This window comes from Hibiscus syriacus, unplaced genomic scaffold (genome assembly GCF_006381635.1).
Source record: "Hibiscus syriacus cultivar Baekdansim isolate YM2019G1 unplaced genomic scaffold, ASM638163v2 tig00116951_pilon, whole genome shotgun sequence".
Taxonomy (NCBI): Eukaryota; Viridiplantae; Streptophyta; class Magnoliopsida; order Malvales; family Malvaceae; genus Hibiscus; species Hibiscus syriacus.
Genome location: NW_024063482.1, coordinates 5,477,482 through 5,495,125, shown reverse-complemented (window position 1 = coordinate 5,495,125; position 17,644 = coordinate 5,477,482). Strand labels below are relative to the sequence as shown.

At 33.6% G+C, this 17,644-nt stretch overlaps 4 protein-coding genes and 1 pseudogene across 4 annotated transcripts; all 5 read left to right on the top strand.

Moving 5' to 3' along the window:
* The first annotated feature begins 1,590 nt into the window (after positions 1 to 1,590).
* LOC120189078 lies at positions 1,591 to 2,576 on the top strand. Its single transcript, XM_039192413.1, has one exon. The coding sequence runs from the start codon at positions 1,627 to 1,629 to the stop codon at positions 2,494 to 2,496; it is 870 nt and encodes a 289-aa protein (XP_039048344.1). The 5' UTR covers positions 1,591 to 1,626; the 3' UTR covers positions 2,497 to 2,576.
* Positions 2,577 to 3,339: 763 nt separating this feature from the next.
* On the top strand, positions 3,340 to 5,752 carry LOC120188531 (annotated as a pseudogene).
* A 647-nt stretch (positions 5,753 to 6,399) lies between these two features.
* Positions 6,400 to 9,271, top strand: LOC120189077 (probable protein disulfide-isomerase A6). The gene is made up of 11 exons (XM_039192412.1): positions 6,400 to 6,637; positions 6,870 to 6,954; positions 7,177 to 7,274; positions 7,385 to 7,440; positions 7,613 to 7,730; positions 7,839 to 7,866; positions 7,947 to 8,038; positions 8,132 to 8,288; positions 8,393 to 8,517; positions 8,632 to 8,734; positions 9,206 to 9,271. Exons 1-11 carry the CDS (start codon positions 6,483 to 6,485, stop codon positions 9,269 to 9,271), a joined length of 1,083 nt encoding a protein of 360 aa, XP_039048343.1. The 5' UTR covers positions 6,400 to 6,482.
* A 3,895-nt stretch (positions 9,272 to 13,166) lies between these two features.
* On the top strand, positions 13,167 to 16,395 carry LOC120189076 (rust resistance kinase Lr10-like). Its single transcript, XM_039192410.1, has 3 exons — positions 13,167 to 14,072; positions 15,128 to 15,162; positions 15,272 to 16,395. Exons 1-3 carry the CDS (start codon positions 13,666 to 13,668, stop codon positions 16,006 to 16,008), a joined length of 1,179 nt encoding a protein of 392 aa, XP_039048341.1. The 5' UTR covers positions 13,167 to 13,665; the 3' UTR covers positions 16,009 to 16,395.
* On the top strand, positions 16,046 to 16,414 carry LOC120188530 (LEAF RUST 10 DISEASE-RESISTANCE LOCUS RECEPTOR-LIKE PROTEIN KINASE-like 2.2). Its single transcript, XM_039191934.1, has one exon. The coding sequence runs from the start codon at positions 16,046 to 16,048 to the stop codon at positions 16,412 to 16,414; it is 369 nt and encodes a 122-aa protein (XP_039047865.1).
* Positions 16,415 to 17,644: the final 1,230 nt, after the last annotated feature.

The window sequence follows — 17,644 nt, the reverse complement described above, 5'->3', positions numbered from 1 at the left end:
GGTCCACCGGTTGAAGCTGCTCGGGACTTGTCTGATACATTTTTGGCTATCCTTTTTTCACCATCATACAGTAGTTTTCACATCTTTTCTCGGCGTTTGTTTCCAAGTCTGTTTTGATATGTTAATGGGCATTGCATTTGTGTAATCAGGTGGATAAGATGTTACTTGCATATGTTCAATTAAGAAATTGGGAATGAATTTATTTGAATAACATATATAAAATTTAATGTAAAAATAAATACAGCACCTGTTTCTTTTTCCTTTTTAATATAAAATTTAATACAAACATCAGTTAAAAATATTAGTATTAAACCAATCTGTACCAATTTCACATTTCAACTTTTATTTTACGTCAAAAGGGACCAAGCTTCAACGGGATTTGTTTGAATTCCATCAAACAATGACTACAATTATTGTCTAATTAGCTTTAATTTAATTCAAATTATTTAGCCATATTATAATGGTCCCAAATCCCCATTGTGAAAGCTTAATATTCGGGATCTAATTAGCTGACAATTGTTATATTAATGTGTATTTATATGTATACATTGTTAACGGGACAAGCATGGTTTTATTTTATTTTATTTTGATTGAAAGCATTGGTTTTAATATATGTATTATAGTTCCATGGTAACCAACAGTCCAAATGGTGGTAGAGATATATCAGTCAGTTTAGGTACGTATAACCAAATGCTTAAGTAATCATTAAGTTAAATTAAATTAAGTTTTGCCCTCTCTATGTCTAATAATAAATCGGACCTTAATGACTTCTTTTAAGTTGACTTTGCCTGTTTGGCTAAATCCAAACTGTCAATAGGTTTAGGTAATTCGTAAGCTAACATTAATTAACTATATTATTTTGATCGGAAATTTATTGGTTTTTTTATATGATTTTTTCCATCTTCCATTTGATTTAGATGGAAAATTATGATCGATAGTTACAACGAACTAAAAAAATGGTAAACAGTGAGAAATTAAGAGAGTGTGTCTCTCTAAGAGAGGATAAATTAAGAGGGAAAAATCATTTCCCCCCTCTTGTTGTGCAGAATGACTTATATACTAATTCTTAGTGTTAATATCAGATCTAGAGTCGTGATTGTTATTCATATGTCGACAAAATGAATAAATTTAACTATCATATAGTAGATTTCGACCATGATGAGATTGACAATAGTTATATCAAGGAATTAGCTGGTCAGGGAATATGAATCTTTGTTGATTCGTATTTCGAAAACTTCAATAAGCGTCAGCAGAAATATTATTTACGAAGGAAATTCAAAAGATAACAAGCTTTTAAACTTTATAATTTTAATATTTAAATAAGACACGTAATGACATTATTCTTATAAAATATTTTTTCATCACATTATATAAAACAATTTTTTAGAATTAATAGTATACGAGTTTATAATACAAATGGATACCATAAATTATTAATTTAGACGGAATAAGATATCAAGTCTTTGTGTCAACTAATTTAACGTATGGACGTGGCAACAACTCTTAAACCTTTAAATTTTTCATTCAAATACTACAAATTATTGAATTTATTATATAAACTTCCTTACCACACAAACAAGAGAGTTTTCTTTTTCCAGATCTTCCAAACATCTCTTGAGTGAAAAAATGGTGTTGTGGTGGGAGAATTTATATCAGAAATCTGGGAAATTCCTCACTTCTCCCACCATGAAACAACCCTTTCACTTGCTCGCCATCCTCCTCCTCAGCCTCTGGCTTCCCCTTGCCTTCCTCCTCGTCGCCAGGCTCTCCTACGTCAACTACGTCTTGAACGCCACCGTGTCGGACCCTTCAACGCCGCCGCCGCCGTCTTTCCTCTGGTCTTTCTACTTCTACGCCAATCCAGCTCTTATCTATTCACTCGTCACATCCGTCAGCATCGTCGCTCTTGCGCATGGCTTGACTGGGAAACTCAGCTTCGTAACGGATACTACCACTCATCGTCGGCGGCCCCGTTTGTACATTGCTTGGATAGTTTTATGCATCGTGCAAGTCTCCGTCGGATTGGGGATCGAAGGAAGCGTAGCGGTAGGCGTCGACGGTGCCGGTTTTGGCGTTAAAAGGTGTTTTTTCAGTAGAATGATTTTCTTCTTGGGTTTGCATGAGATCATGCTTGTTTGGTTCAGAACGGTGGTGAAACCGGTGGCGGATGACTCGATCTTCGGATGTGCTAGTGAGGAGAGGTGGGTTCATAGGACCGCCATCGCGGTGGCGGCCGGTACACTGTGGTGGTGGAAGCTGAGGGATGAAGTTGAGTCATTGGTGATTGTGGCGGAAGCTAAGAAGGAGATGTCGACGGACATTGAAATGGCGGATTTTCTAGGTTGGTGGATATATTACTTGACCGTCACAATCGGCATGGTTAGGGTTGTTAAAGCTCTCCTTTGGCTTGGGATTGTGTTGCTCCGTAGAAGGGGAAGAAGGGAGCACGTTGATGAAATAATTAGCGAGGAAGAAGAAGATGAAGAAAAGGTATAAAATGAGTTACAAATATTGAAATTGGCCAGATAATATCGAGTCAGTGAAGGCTTTCCTTTATTGTGAAAAAAAGAAAGACGGCGAATCTCGTCTTTGTTAATTACAACTTGTAGATTTGTATGATAAATATACAAATTGCTTTTTCATCTCCCAACTCTTGTTTGTATTATTTTCCTCTTGTACGCAGTAGTCCTATCATGGGGATATAATCCCCAAAGCTAATTAAAAAAATCTAATTATATCCAATATCATACTTTGAAGAGGTAGAATACTTTAAAATTTTGAAATGCTGATATTATATATTTTATGACACATGTTTTTCTCGCTGTGACGAGTCATATTCTGATTCTTTGATTCTATGTGGAGCATTGTAGTAGGTAGTGTAAACAAAATAGACAACTGTAATAACAATATGTGCCGAGGACATCACAAAGACTAACCGTGAAAAATGTGCTCTATTGAGTGGGATAGACAGAGTGGATAACTATGATAATGACAAGAACATCACGAAATTAATTGTGAGAAAATGTTAGTCTTAAAGAGACGAAGGATGTTAATTTCACATTAAAAAAATAATAAAAAAATCTTAGAATTTAAAAATGATGGCACTACACATACTATCAAACATGTCTTTTGAAAAAAAAAATAACGATTATGTATTTTGAGTATTACATAGATAATTTTAAGCTTAAATGCACCACTTCCCTCTAAACTATATCATCTTTATCGAGATGCCCCTTAAAGTATTTTTTATCTCTAAAGTATAAATTGTTATCTCATTTATCCACGTTAACTCCATAAAAAAAATACCGGTAAATTACATATTTAGTCACTCCACTATTTATGCGGTTTTATTTGAGTTGCCTTACTTTTTTTTTCTTCAAAGTCATCACTAAACTTAAGTTTTTGTTACGTTTTGGTCACCCAATTTGATTCAATTTATTTTTAAAATTTTTAATGTATAAGAATTCACTTATATTATATTTTTTACTCAACACATAAATTTATTTTTCAATAATAAGTAATATTATACAATGAATAATAAATAATATATTAAGTTATATATAATGCAAATAATATTTAACGTAAAAAATAACAAATTGACAAAAAAATTGAAACCAAACCAAAATTTAAGCAAAAAAATAGCTATTAAAACTGCATCCAAAGTCCAAAGAAATCCACCCAAACAAGCTGGAATCAGGGCTTTTGCAGGTGATTTTTTTCATAGCAATTTCTATGTTTTCAAACAATTAAAAGAAAAGAAAAAGTATTTGAAAAAAAAAAAGAAACAACTAAACCAATAAAAATAAGAAGAAAGTTTTTTGAAAAAGCTTAAGGACGAGGTTCGTTTTTTTTCTTTTCCATTTTAAACATTTCCCGCTTCTCTCCCATCATCCAATTGTGTTTTTTTCACCAACAATTTCATTTCAGAGTTTATAATTTTGGATTCTGTCCATCTCTTTGTTGCCTAAATTTTTAGGGTGTTATGCTTGTTTCAGTCCTAGAGATTGAAGTTAAACCCTTTTAATCCTTCGTTTTTCATTAATTTTTGCAATGGAATAATGGGTAAGTAGCGATGTTGATCAAGTAGTGAACTGTTTCCAGAGATTGGTTCAGCATCAGCCGACTCAGTACCCCACATCGGAAGAGCTCAGTATTGGGAAAATTAAGTTCAAAGCTTTTGACTTGGGTGGTCATCAGATTGCTCGCAGAGTCTGGGAAGGATTACTATGCTAAGGTAACCAATAGCTGAAACTAATGCCCTTTTGTTTTTTTTTTCTCTTAACATTTGTTTGGTTTTTGGTTCAATGATCGTTCTTGTTTCGTGCTTGTTAGTTTCGCTGAATTCTGTGTTATTGTAATTCATTTCTAATGGTGTTGCCATCCTATTTGGCCAATTCTGTGTTATGTTGGTTTAAAGGTTTAAGGTTTATATTGACTCTTCTTGTTCATTTCGATTTTGTTACATTTTATGACAATGGATGTCATACTCGAATACTTCACTAGACTCCTCGTTTGATGAATATATAAGTTGCAACGATTCATATATGGTTGGGATTTTGTTTGTACGAGACGATTCACAACTGATACATGATTTTCGTTGTGCCATCTAAACTCTCGGCTTAATATTTTCCTCTTGGAATTTCAAGTGAATGTTTTGATCACAGAAATTTCTTTGTGTTCATATGTTCCGGCCGTGTTTTTGCGCCTGATCTATCTTCATGTCTTTACAGTCATGAATTTTCAGTGATGTTGGTCTTGACGATCATCTTATTGAATACATAACCAAAAATCTAAATTATTGTATCCATCTGCTGTAAATAGTTGCTCTTTTTTCATTCTTAAATTAGATCTTCAATATATTTCATTTTGGAAAGATGGCCAAGTGTTCTCTGTGCCGCTGTAGCATTCTTTGACTTTGTAGCTAGCTTTTAGTTGATTTCGTGCAGATTTTTCGAAACCAGATAATACGAAAGCACGGAAATGATAGATTCTCTGTGAAGCATGGGATGGTTTTCTTTTCCCAATCCTACTTTTTCCCTCCAAAACCAGCCTCGCCTTGGGAAAGGCCTGCCTGGTTTTTGAATGATGTGGTCCATAATTTCCGGTTGGAATGCTAAGGTAGTATCATAAAGTGTTTGTAAGTGGTTTGATATCAGTATGATCAATGCTTTCAAGCAACATTCTCCGGATACAACTGGGTTTAAATGGCGTTTTGACTACATTCCGTCTACCTTTTCACTTTGATTTGTTTTCTACCATGTGTGTTTGTCGTTATTGTTGCTCGTTATATGCAATGGGCTGTCTGGTTTTGAGTGAATACTTTGAATTGTGTATTCTCTGTGTTCCAGGTGGATGCTGTGGTGTACTTGGTAGATGCCTATGATAAAGAGAGGTTTGCATAATCAAAGAAGGAACTCGACGAACTTCTTTCAGACGAGTCCCTCGCCAATGTTCCGTTTCTTATTCTAGGAAACAAGATCGATATACCATATGCCGCCTCTGAGGACGAGTTACGTTACCATCTTGGGCTCACAAACTTTACCACCGGCAAGGGCAAAGTAAACCTAGCCGACTCAAATGTCCGTCCGCTAGAGGTGTTTATGTGCAGCATTGTCCGCAAAATGGGATACGGCGATGGCTTCAAATGGATGTCTCAGTATATCAAGTAAGGTAACGATCCAAGAAACGTGTTCGGATGAGGTTACAAAATCCCAAACTCGATTCCATCCCATCACGCCCGACTTAAGGAAAGATTCATCAAATATTTTGAACCAGTCCCCTGGTGGGTTTGTAAGTTTGATGTATTCTGGTTTTGGATCTGTAAAATCTACTTGTGGCAGCAAATCTATTGTATTGTACTTTTTTTCAATTAGCTTCCTTAACCACTCTCCTTTGGATTTGTTATACTATATATAGAAGTTATATTATTTTAAGGGTTAAATACTGAATTTCCCCCTTGCAATAAAAAAATTTCAATTTAGCCCACAAACCAAATTAATTTGGTATTTAAAGTTTCAAACCATCTTTCCGCCTTAGTTTTCTTCAAGAAGTTAACATCGATACAATATTTGCTAATAAGAATGGTAAATAAAACAAATAAACAATTCATAACATGGATGAAATTGAATAGATCCGTGGTGCTTTATTATTGGCTGACATTGTCAACTTTTTTTAATACCTGTAATTTTTAATTAAATCGGGACGAAATGATAATTTAAGTGAGATAAAAATCAAATTTAGATATCAAAATGGAAAATGATAAGTTACACTAGTTTTTCAATTTTGGTGACTAAAGTGTAAATATCCTAAAGGTTCAATGACCATTAATATAATTTACGCTAACAAATACAGTACGAGTATCCGCCATAAAAATAGTAGTTTTTGTTTGGCAAGCCATGAACTAGGAATAAATATCGAAAACCAGAGTATAATCGAAGACGAAGCATCATTGATACCTAAAGAGGAAAACTAACGCAAGGAAAATGGAGAAATCTCAGATATGGTTAGCCTTTGGAACCATGTTGTCCTTCTTATTGACATCAACAATGGCGGCCGACGTTGTCGTACTAACTGAAGAAAGCTTCCACAAGGAAGTCGGTCAAGACAGAGGAGCTCTCGTTGAGTTCTATGCACCTTGGTAACGATTTTCTATCGCTCTCTTTCTCTCTCGTTTTCTCGTTGGATCCTCATTAATCGATCACTGTATCTTACATTCAGCAATTGAAATGAAAATGTGTTCGATTTTCTCTTATCGTTTTCCTTTTTTGAATTTTCCTGGCTCTGATTTTGAATCTTCTGTAAGTTTTTTTTTTGGATTTAGAAAGACATTAGATCGCAAGTCTCAAGGTAATCGTTTTCTTAAATTACAGGTGTGGACACTGTCAGAAGCTAGCTCCCGTATATGAGAAGCTTGCGCAGAGTTTTAAGAAGGCTAAATCCGTCTTGATTGGAAAGGTTAACGATTTATAATTACATGATTATGATGAAGTTTTCTTTCTATTTCTATTGATTGGAAAGTTTAGCAATTAATAATTAAACAGTTTTTGTTGTTAGAATATTAATTATTATTGATCAGTGAATTTCGTTTCGAATGTGAACTGTGAAAATTATACTATATTGAAAGATTGTCTTGGTATTATGTTGAATTCATTTTCCATTTTTGTTGATGTGGTATAGGTGGACTGTGATGAGCACAAGAGTCTTTGCAGCAAATATGATGTTCAAGGCTACCCAACTGTACAATGGTTCCCTAAAGGCTCTTTGGAACCTAAAACGTGAGTCTAATTTAACTTGTGGAAGTAGAAATTGGAAAGTTTTGATTTTCTTTGTGTTCTGTAATTGGTGTCAAACATTGCTCTTAGTACATCAAAATTGTTTTCTATAGGTATGAAGGGCACCCAACTGTTGAGGCCCTTACTGAGTTTGTGAATACTGAAGGAGGTACGAGTGTCGTTTTGCTTTTTGGAAGTTCCTTTTTGTTGTTGCTTAATTTGTGAAACCCTGTCTTGATTTCTTGTTTCTGTGTGTTTCTGAGTTGACTAGCTGAATGTACATTGATGCACAATGGCATAAACCCACTAAAATTCTACTAAACTCATGTATTTTTTGGCAGGGACCAAAGTGAAGATAGCCGCAGTGCCATCCAGTGTTGTAGTGCTAAATGCTGATAATTTTGATGAGGTTGTTCTTGATGAGACCAAAGACGTGTTGGTTGAGTTTTATGCTCCTTGGTAAGCGTTTGGTTTATTTTCCTCATGCATGTAACAAGTTTTGCTGGTGAAATTCTTCTGCTTCAATTTTATTTTTCTACTGAATGTGTTTTAACTTTTTCCTGCTAGGTGTGGCCATTGCAAAATCCTTGCCCCTGTAAGCATCTATATCTTTTCTTAATAGAGTTGGCTGAAGTAGCAAACTATTCTAACCCTTTGTTTTTTTTTTCTGTATAGACCTATGAAGAGGTAGCGACAGCATTTAAAATGGAAGATGATGTAATAATAGCTAATCTAGATGCCGATAAATACAAAGATTTAGCGGAAAAGTAAGTGTAAATTTGGCCAATAAGTTAGGGTTTCCTTTATAAAAGGGAGGGATTCTGTTGATGCATATTAAGGCCTATGCATTATGAGTGCAGGTACGAAGTAACCGGATTTCCGACATTGAAATTCTTTCTCAAGGGCAACAAAACTGGTGAAGATTACAATGGTGAAAGAGATTTGAATGCTTTTGTTGCTGTCATCAATAAAAAGTGTGGCACCAATCGTAATGCAAAAGGGCAGCTAACTTCAAAGGTTAGTAGTAGCTCACAGTATACGCTGTTTACATCATGTTCGTCATCACCATTTCTTCTGTTTGAGATTGGTTGTTCACTTGTTCTCCCCTTGTCTTTGTGTAGGCTGGTATTTTGTCAAGTTTGGATCCATTGGTTAAGGAGTTCGCCGCTGCTACCGGCGATGAGAAGAAAGCAGCATTTTCAAAGATCGAAAAGGAAGTCGAGAAATTCAAGGGTTCCTATTCGAGGTATTTAATCGGTTTCTTAATATTCAGCTCCTAAGGAAAACTTCTTGTCAATTCCTACTTTGTTTAAAGTTCCTTTATGTTATATGCTTACTATTCTATGTTGCCGACTGTCAGGTATGGAAATATATACTTGAAAGTTGCTAAAAACTGTTTGGAGAAGAAAGATGCTGATTATCCAAAGAAGGAAATTGAACGTCTGCAACGCATTCTTCACAAGGTAAATGCTGTTCTTGAAATACAAGTTAATTTAAGCTAGATCTCTTGTTCGACAGTCACAACTTTACGTCTCTTCCATTGCTACGATGTTTTGTGTGATGTTGTTTCGAATCTATATTTTTCTTTAAATATTCGTATTAGCAGGGACGAACATAGGATTTTATATTAAGAATTAGGCTAGAAATTTAAGAGTGTAAAATTAGATTATTTAAATTATACGAGAATTTCAAAATTCTTGGGACGTAACCGGATACGTCCCTGTGTGTTAGAAACCCCTAGGTTTCACATATTCGGATTTTGGTACAAAGATATAACACTCTATATCCGTTAACCCCATGCGAGTCGGATTAACATGGGACTTGCTCGATGCTCATTTTTTAGGTAGTCAAGATGCAAATTAGCTTCACAAATCAAGCTTTTTATTATTATTCATTATATGGTCGAATCATGAGTTTTCATTCTTTGGTGACAGTCAATAAGCCCGGCAAAAGCTGATGAATTCACTCTCAAGAAGAACATCCTATCAAAATTTGCATGAGCTGATTCGATGAATTTTCGACCACGTTTTTGAGGATCGGTTTTCCGACGGTCGCCGGGATCTTGTTTTGCAGTCTAGTTTCAATTCGTGAGGGGAATTTTTTGTGGCAGCAAATGGTTTAGGCCTTTGTTTACATGCATCACAAAGAATTTTAATGTGAGAAGAACAGTGATTTATTTCGGCACTTCCTCCATTTTTTTTCCTCGGCTAATTTTGTGTTTCTAGCTCGAGTCTTGAATGATAGAGTCCTCCGTTAAATAAACCATTTATGCAAGTATTTAACAAACTGTTATGCTTAATTGATAAATTAATTGTATACCACGTTTTTAAATTCCTACTCTTATTTTAGATTGATTTCCAGATTTTTTAGACATTTTAATTTCATCTTTAGACAATGACTCTTATTCTAAATTGGTCCCCAAGCTTTCAAATATTCTAAGTTCATCCTTAAATTGTAATTCTCATTCTAAATTGGTCTCCAAACTTTTGAACATTCCAGTAATATCCCTCAAAATCATTCAAAAGTTTGGGGATGAAATCGAAACATTCAAAAGTTATGATACCAATATAAAATAAAGATCATAATTAGAGATGTATTTGAAATATTCAAAGTTTAAAGACCAATTTAAAATGAGTCATAATTTAAGAATGAAATCAAAATATTCAAAATTTAAAGACTAATTTAGAATGTGAGTCATAATTTGAGAATGAGTAATAACAATTTACTCTTAATCAAATTTAAAAATCCACGCAAGTATTTAGTTTTTTTTTTGCACAAGTATACAAAATGTGCCCAATCTATCTCTTTTTTTTAGTTTAGTGTCTAACGTTTATTTCATTTTAGTTTGGTGTCTAACGTTTCATTTCATTACTCAAAATGAGTCAAATCGTGACGAACCATTAATTTCCTTAATTAAGTAACATGTGTTATAATTTTATAATTTTACAAAATCTCTAATAATTTTTTTAATTTCAATGTGTTGAACAAATTTATTGAACATTTATATTTACATGGATCTCTGATCTTGATTCATAAACCGTGACATTTAAGCATATGTGGCTTGATGATTCAAGTCTGGTGGTAATTCTACTGCCGTCGCTGTGAATGTTTTCCTTTGCTCATAGGCACCTTCACATGCTCTTTGAAGCCAAATGATGGTTGGTGGTTGAGATCCCCCATTTTTCGAAATTGGTTGAAATTTGATGTGATTTTTATTGATTTTTGATTTGTTTGGATTTGGTTGTTCTTTTTACTGATTTTCTTCTCTGTTTTGTATGAGATGATGACGTCGGGTAGATAAAATGGCAGCAGCCGGATGATGGGAGTGAGTGACCAAAATAGTGGCAGCGGCGCAGATCTTCTTGGTTGACAGTGGAGGCGACGGCGGAAGGCTAGGTTTAAGCTAGGGATTCAGAAAACCCTAAAACATACGAGCTAGGATTTGGGCAGATTGGCTTCTTGTAATTGGGTCTAATTTGGGCTTGTTGTAATGACCTGCAAAAATAAGAAAATTAAAATAATATAGTTAAATAATAATAATAGTAGTAATAATAATAATTAATATTAGCAAAATATCCTGACAGAAACGAGTGTCTACAGTTGTCCCTCTTTGCTCATTCTTGTGCGAACAAGGATAGAGCAAAGACAAATAGACACAAATTTTCGCTCGGTCGCAAGCAGCTCTGAAGGACTTATCATCTTGCTTGAAAGACTGACAGATGACCTGAAAGATTTAATCATCATGCTCGAAAAACTTACTGATGGCCCGAAGGACTTAACAATTTTGAAAATAGTTTACTAGGTAAGAAATTTTGGAAATCGCTTTTTTATTTTAACACAGTTTTTATCCGTTTGTTCTCCACCAGTCAAAGTCTTTAGATAGATATTGGGTAAACTACAAGAATAACTACTAAACTATAGTTAAAAATCAATTTGAGCACCGATATTTCAATTTAAACAAACATATCACTCAACTATTTAAATGGTTCATTCAAGTCACTCTCCGTTAGTTTTTAACGGAGGAGGTGACATGGCAGTTAATAAAATTTGTATAATTATACTTTTGGTCCTCAATACATATATATTATATCATTTTGATACTAATTTTAATTTAATTAAATAAATTTAATCTCTAATCAGATGATGACATATGTCATCATATGATTGAGAGTTATTTTCTTAATTTAAATTAATTTAATTTTAATTATTTTTCTTTCAATCAGATGGTCACATCTAATTGAATGAAAAACAAAGGATGAATTAAGTTGCTTTCAGTGTGAATCAAACCAGAACAAAGGGAATGAATGAAGGACGCCCCATCCACTGACCTATCCCAAACCATTGGGTTTTGTTTTACACAATAACATATATATATATTATATTTTGATCAATGGCAGAAAACAATGATATTAAATGGATATAGTTTATACATATTTTAAACTCTAATTACTACAAGACAAAGAAAATTTGGATTGAAAATTTTTATATTTATAAATTAAATTTAATAATTCTATTTTTACATTTATAATTCATTGGTTATTTATATAAACATTAAATTGTTTTTTTAAATTTAGTTAATATTTTTATTAAAAATAAAATATATGAATCATTTATATTTTAGTTAATTTTTATTAGATTGTATAGTTTAACATGTTTAATTCAAAATTGATTTAAATCATGTTAAATGTTATAACTTAAATTACAAATTTTGAACTATATAATTCAATAAAAATAATTAAAATATAAATAATTTCGTATATTGTATTTTTAATAAAAATATAAAAATTATTAATTAAATTTTAAAAAATTATTTAATGATTGTATATATGGCCAATAAATTATAAACATAAAAAAGAATTATTAAATATAGTATATAGATATAAAAATCTTCAGCCCGATTTTTCTTTTAATCTTGTAATGATTAAAGTTTAAAATATGTATAAATTATATCCATTTAATATTTAATTATAAGATTTATTTCGGTGGTTAAGTGCTCTTTAGTACTATATTTGGCCTAGGTATAAATCTCACCATGCCAATTTTTCATTCTTATTTTTTCTGGCATTAATTACATTTTAAGTTATATATGGTATTGTTTAAAGTAAAATCCAAAGGCTGGTTTGGCTTAATGGTGAGGGTGCTCACTTTATTTACCCTTTTCCTGGGTTTAATTCACGCTATAACCAAGATCTTCAATCATATGAACATATCACCATTAGATTGGACGAAAATAATTAAGGTTAAATTAATTTAAATTAAAAAAATTTCAATCATATGATGACATGTGTTATCATATAATTATACGAAATTCATTAATTGAAACATTAGTGGCTAAAATGATTTTTGATCATAGTTTAGTTGTCACCCGTGTAGTTTACCCATAGATATTCATAGTTTCATCCATTAGAACCTCATATTAGTCTACATCCTTCGAACACAGATTTCTAATTTACTACAGTGTACATATAAGACCTCTAATAAACTCACATAATACGTCTGAATAAAATTTAAAATCTAACTATCATATTTACTTTGACTATCTACTTATAAATAATTATGATGATCTTACGACTTACGTAAACACTAAAAATTAACATAAATATCTCAATCATCAAAACTGAAAGAAATAATAAACCATTTATTATGGTGATCGACCATTCTTCAATATTTTTCTCACAATAAATTATTATTTTTATTTAGATATCGATTAATTTTCATCTTTTTACTGATTGTAATTCTTCATTTAAATCAAAAAAATAAAGAGCTAAGTACGAATGAGATAAAATTGATGAGATAAACTTGTCGTACATTATCCCATCTTTTACTATGGTAATTCAAGTTGTTAGACAATTCAAAGTCAGTAAGTCAACTGGTTGTTGATGGTGTAGGCTTAACAATAATGCGGTCGGGGTTCAGATTCATGTACGCCTCCTCTCTCAGCCGCCATGCTCAATCCCACAATAACCTTGTCATGTTTAATCTTCACCTTGCATCTCCTGCCAATTCAATCCCAGACCACGAACTGCACCCCTTTCCAATGTGGCCGGATAACCTTCCCCTTCCCCTTCTCCGATCAAAGCACTTTCGGCAAAACCTCCATCGACTGCGGCTTCCCCGGCTACCAAATCACATGTGCCGATCCCGACTCTCCCCGAGCAGACTCAGTCCCCAAGCTCATGCTCTCCGGCCAATTATATCAAGTCAAAGATATCTTCCTCAACGCCTCCGATCAAGGCAGCGGCAATCTCATCACCTTGGTCAATGACGATCTCATCCGGGACTTGAACGGCGGTTCATGCCAGTCTTTACGCAACCTCACGATCCCGGTCTCCGCTTTCCCTTCTAATCACTCTCTCGGTCTCCCTCTGTGGACTACCAACTTAACGTTCTTCAAATGCCCGTCCCCCCCCTCGCCGCGCCGCCTGCTCGGGATTTTCTGGACCGGATCGCGTTCAACTACACCTGCGACGGAGACGGCGAGCAGTACCGGTTTTATCTATGGAGAAATGATAGTAGAAGTCAAAGGGGTGAAACAGTACGAAGCTTAAACAATTTCACAACTCCGAGCGGTTGCGATCTGGTTATGGTGCCGGTATCCTACGCCGATGCAAATAATGTTACTGCTGGTGACGGTGTTATAGAGCTGAGTCAGCTCACTAAAGCGTTGGCTGCCGGATTTTCATTGCAATGGAATAGTTCGGAGCATTGCCAGAATTGCAATAGGAGAAATGAGCAGTGTGGATTTGTCGACGGCGCAAGCGTCGTTTGCCTTTGCGACGGTGGCTGCATCACCTCCACCAAGTAAACATTTCAATCGCTTTCTTTTAATTTGTGAAAGTTTAAAAAAAATAATCTTAAAAGGGCTTAAATTAAATGTTAATCTCTAAAAGGGCCAAAAGCATACTTTTCTACTTTGTTTAAAGGGTTATAAAATTAAATTAGATGTTTAAAACAAAGTAGAAAATTATGTGCAAGTGTGGAGTGAGCATAAAATTATATGTTTAACATAAAAGTTGTAGATTCTTTTTATAAAGGGTTTAAGTTAAATATTAATCTTTAAAATGGGTCAAAAAGTGTAATAGTTAGCCAACAAGGCCGAAGCCCCTCCCCCTTCCCTGTATACAATGTAAGCTATTTGGATGTGGAATCATGATAAGGTAAGTTATGCCTTTACTCATTCAACTTTTACTATCTTTCTATTTTACTCACCTAATTTTAAAAAATTATGATTATATTTTTTTACATTTGAAATTTATTTTTTTATCACTCCTTTGGTTATGCAATGACAATACCTAAACCTCGCATTTTGGGCATTTGTATTTCATAAAATAATATTTTTAATTATTTTCTTTTCTGTGGTCGAATTTTTTTCCCACTATCGTTTGATCATTGTCGTTTGTCTTTTTAACTGGAATTAAAACGTTCATTTTTCTCCCCTCTTTTTATGTTTCAGATTAATTTTTTTTTTCAAATCTCTTCAATGTCACAGAATTGAAATCAAAGCTTTGATCTTTTCTTGATCTTATATGTAATATCCACCATTCGGTTAATATAGAATTGAGATAGAATTCTTTTCTCCTCTTCGACCTTCTTATCATTCGAATTTAGAAGATAAAACATAGATTACCCATTATTGCAAACAGTTATTTAAGTAAATTAATCAATTAAACATATACTTTTTTGATATAATTATTAGTATCTAATTCAATAATCGATCAATCTATATTAGGTATTGTAAAAGATTACCGTGAAACCGACTAATCCGGGTTAATTACTATGAGTAGTTCGTTGTCAAGTTTCCCGAGTCATATTTTTTCCCCTTTTGGAGTTGATAACTTTTTCTTATTTCTTGGCAGGCCAAGATTGTCACAATTGCATAAGATTCTTATAGGTAAAACGATGAAATCCTGTGTATATAATTAATTATTGAAGTAGTTCCTTTGATCAATATTAAAAATCTTGTTTCTTTTTCTAATGTGAACGTGTAAATCCATAATCAGGTGTTGCCTGCGGAATCTTGTCAATTATTGTAATTGCAGCCCTACTCGTTTATAAGAACAGAGCATCACTGATATGTTTGAAGATTCAAGCCACTTCAGACGGAACAAATGCCAAAGAATTCATTAAAACTTATCGATCAAATCTGTTGAGCAACTATTCCTACCACGACATCAGGAAGATCACCAATGGATTCAAGGATAAACTCGGTGCAGGCGGATACAGCGACGTCTACAGAGGAAAATTATTCGACGGTCGCGTCGTCGCCGTAAAGTTGTTGAAGTCCAGCGACATTATTAGAGACGATTTCGTTATGGAAGTTGCCACCATTGGTAGGATACACCATTTTAATGTTATTAATTTGTTCGGTTTCTGTTGGGATGGATCGAAACGAGCTCTCGTCTATGAGTACATGCCTAACGGGTCGTTAGCGGATTTACTCTCGAAAGAGGAAGTAAAAAATTCACTCGGAGTTGAGAAGCTTATGGAAATCGCGATTGGCGTTGCGGAAGGGATTGAGTACTTGCACAATGGTTGCGAGTCGAGGATCTTGCATCTTGACATAAAGCCTCAAAATGTTTTACTCGATCAGAGTTTGAACCCCAAAATTTCGGATTTCGGATTAGCCAAAGTATACTCTCGAGACCGTAGCGATGTCACAATGACGACCGCGAGAGGGACTATTGGCTACATTGCTCCCGAGATATTCATGAAAAAATGTTGGAAATCCTTCTCATAAATCTGATGTTTATAGCTACGGGATGCTGCTCCTGGATATGGTAGCCGGGAAGCGGGGGTTCGAACAAATAACCAGCTGCGCTACGGGTTCTTCCGGCGATGAAGCTTACTTCCCCGAATGGATATACGAGAAGCTCGTGGAAGAGAAGGATATTGTGGCAGAAGCTGATTTAATAGCAAGGAAGATGACAATGGTGGGATTATGGTGCATCCAAATAAATCAGAAAGATAGACCCTCGATGAAACGAGTCGTCGGAATGTTGAACGGACGAACGGAAGACATCGAGATGCCTCGTAAGCCCTTATTTATGTTCTCTCTTCCTCGCCAACAAATTTTTGAGAGCCAAATCAATTCATTAGGCAGTGATTCCAGTGTCATAGCTTTGGCACATGATCAAAGTCCTTGAATACATAAATGAAATAAAATAAATAAATAAAAGATTCCACTCATCCTTTATGGACCTCTCCCACTAACATTTCTACAAAAAATAAAAGATTCCACTAACATGGCAAACCACACTTCACAATTCAGGCATTTTATAATTACTTTATGGACCTCTCCCACTCATCCTTTTCAACTTTATTCTCTTGAATTTGTTTCCGCCTTGTTTATATTTATACATGAGAAACAATTCGATTATATCGGTGTACAATGAAATTAATTTTACATTTTTATTATAATTGTTTTTATTGTATATAATATCAATTTTTAAATTAGTATAATATCTCAATTATATCAGTTAAAAATATTATATTTATCTAACCAATTAAACACTATTATATAATTGACCTAATTTCGTTACACTATTCCCTCCACTTGTTCACATTGTTACGGGGCAATTGGGATCCACCTCACTCGTGGATAACTAGTAGGACAAAATGAATCATTATTATATATTTCAATTTTTTTTATTATTAGATTAGATCATATCACTTCTCTATCTTAAAAATAATTATATTACCTAACTGACCTAATTTCCTTCTACTATTCCATCCCTATCTCCACATTGATTTTTTTAAAATAATTAGGTACACAATTTTAATCAACGCTGATAGTTTAATTTTTTTAATATTTAATTTTAGTATTTATATTAAATTAGTTTTTGTCAGGTCATATATAATATTGAATTAATTTAGTTTTTAGATTATTATTTTTTAATATTTTAAATTAAATTTATATAATTTCAAATTCAGATTATTTTTATTTTAGATCAAGTTACTTGAGATTCATGTTATTCCTACCAACAAATGTTGGATGTAATGTTAAGGTACATTACATTTCTAAAAAGAATTTCCAAATTTAAACTTCGAAACGATAACACAAAATTCCGAATATTAGCCAGGAAATAGATAATAACTGTACCAAAAAGATTATTGTTAATAAATGATATTTATCCATTTTTATATTAGTAATTAACCTGTTTTGCACAAGAAACCAAGCAATTAAAACATACTAAGGAATATTCGGAGAAGATCAAACTATATAGTATTATGGTACCTTAATTTCTAACACTGCAAGTTACAGAGAATTTTCCTGCCCTAGCTCCACTATTTGGGGGGGAAATGTTGTTTAATAACTTATGAATTGTAGTGGCTTGATTAAAGGCTAATGACACCACACTCCTAACAAATTAATG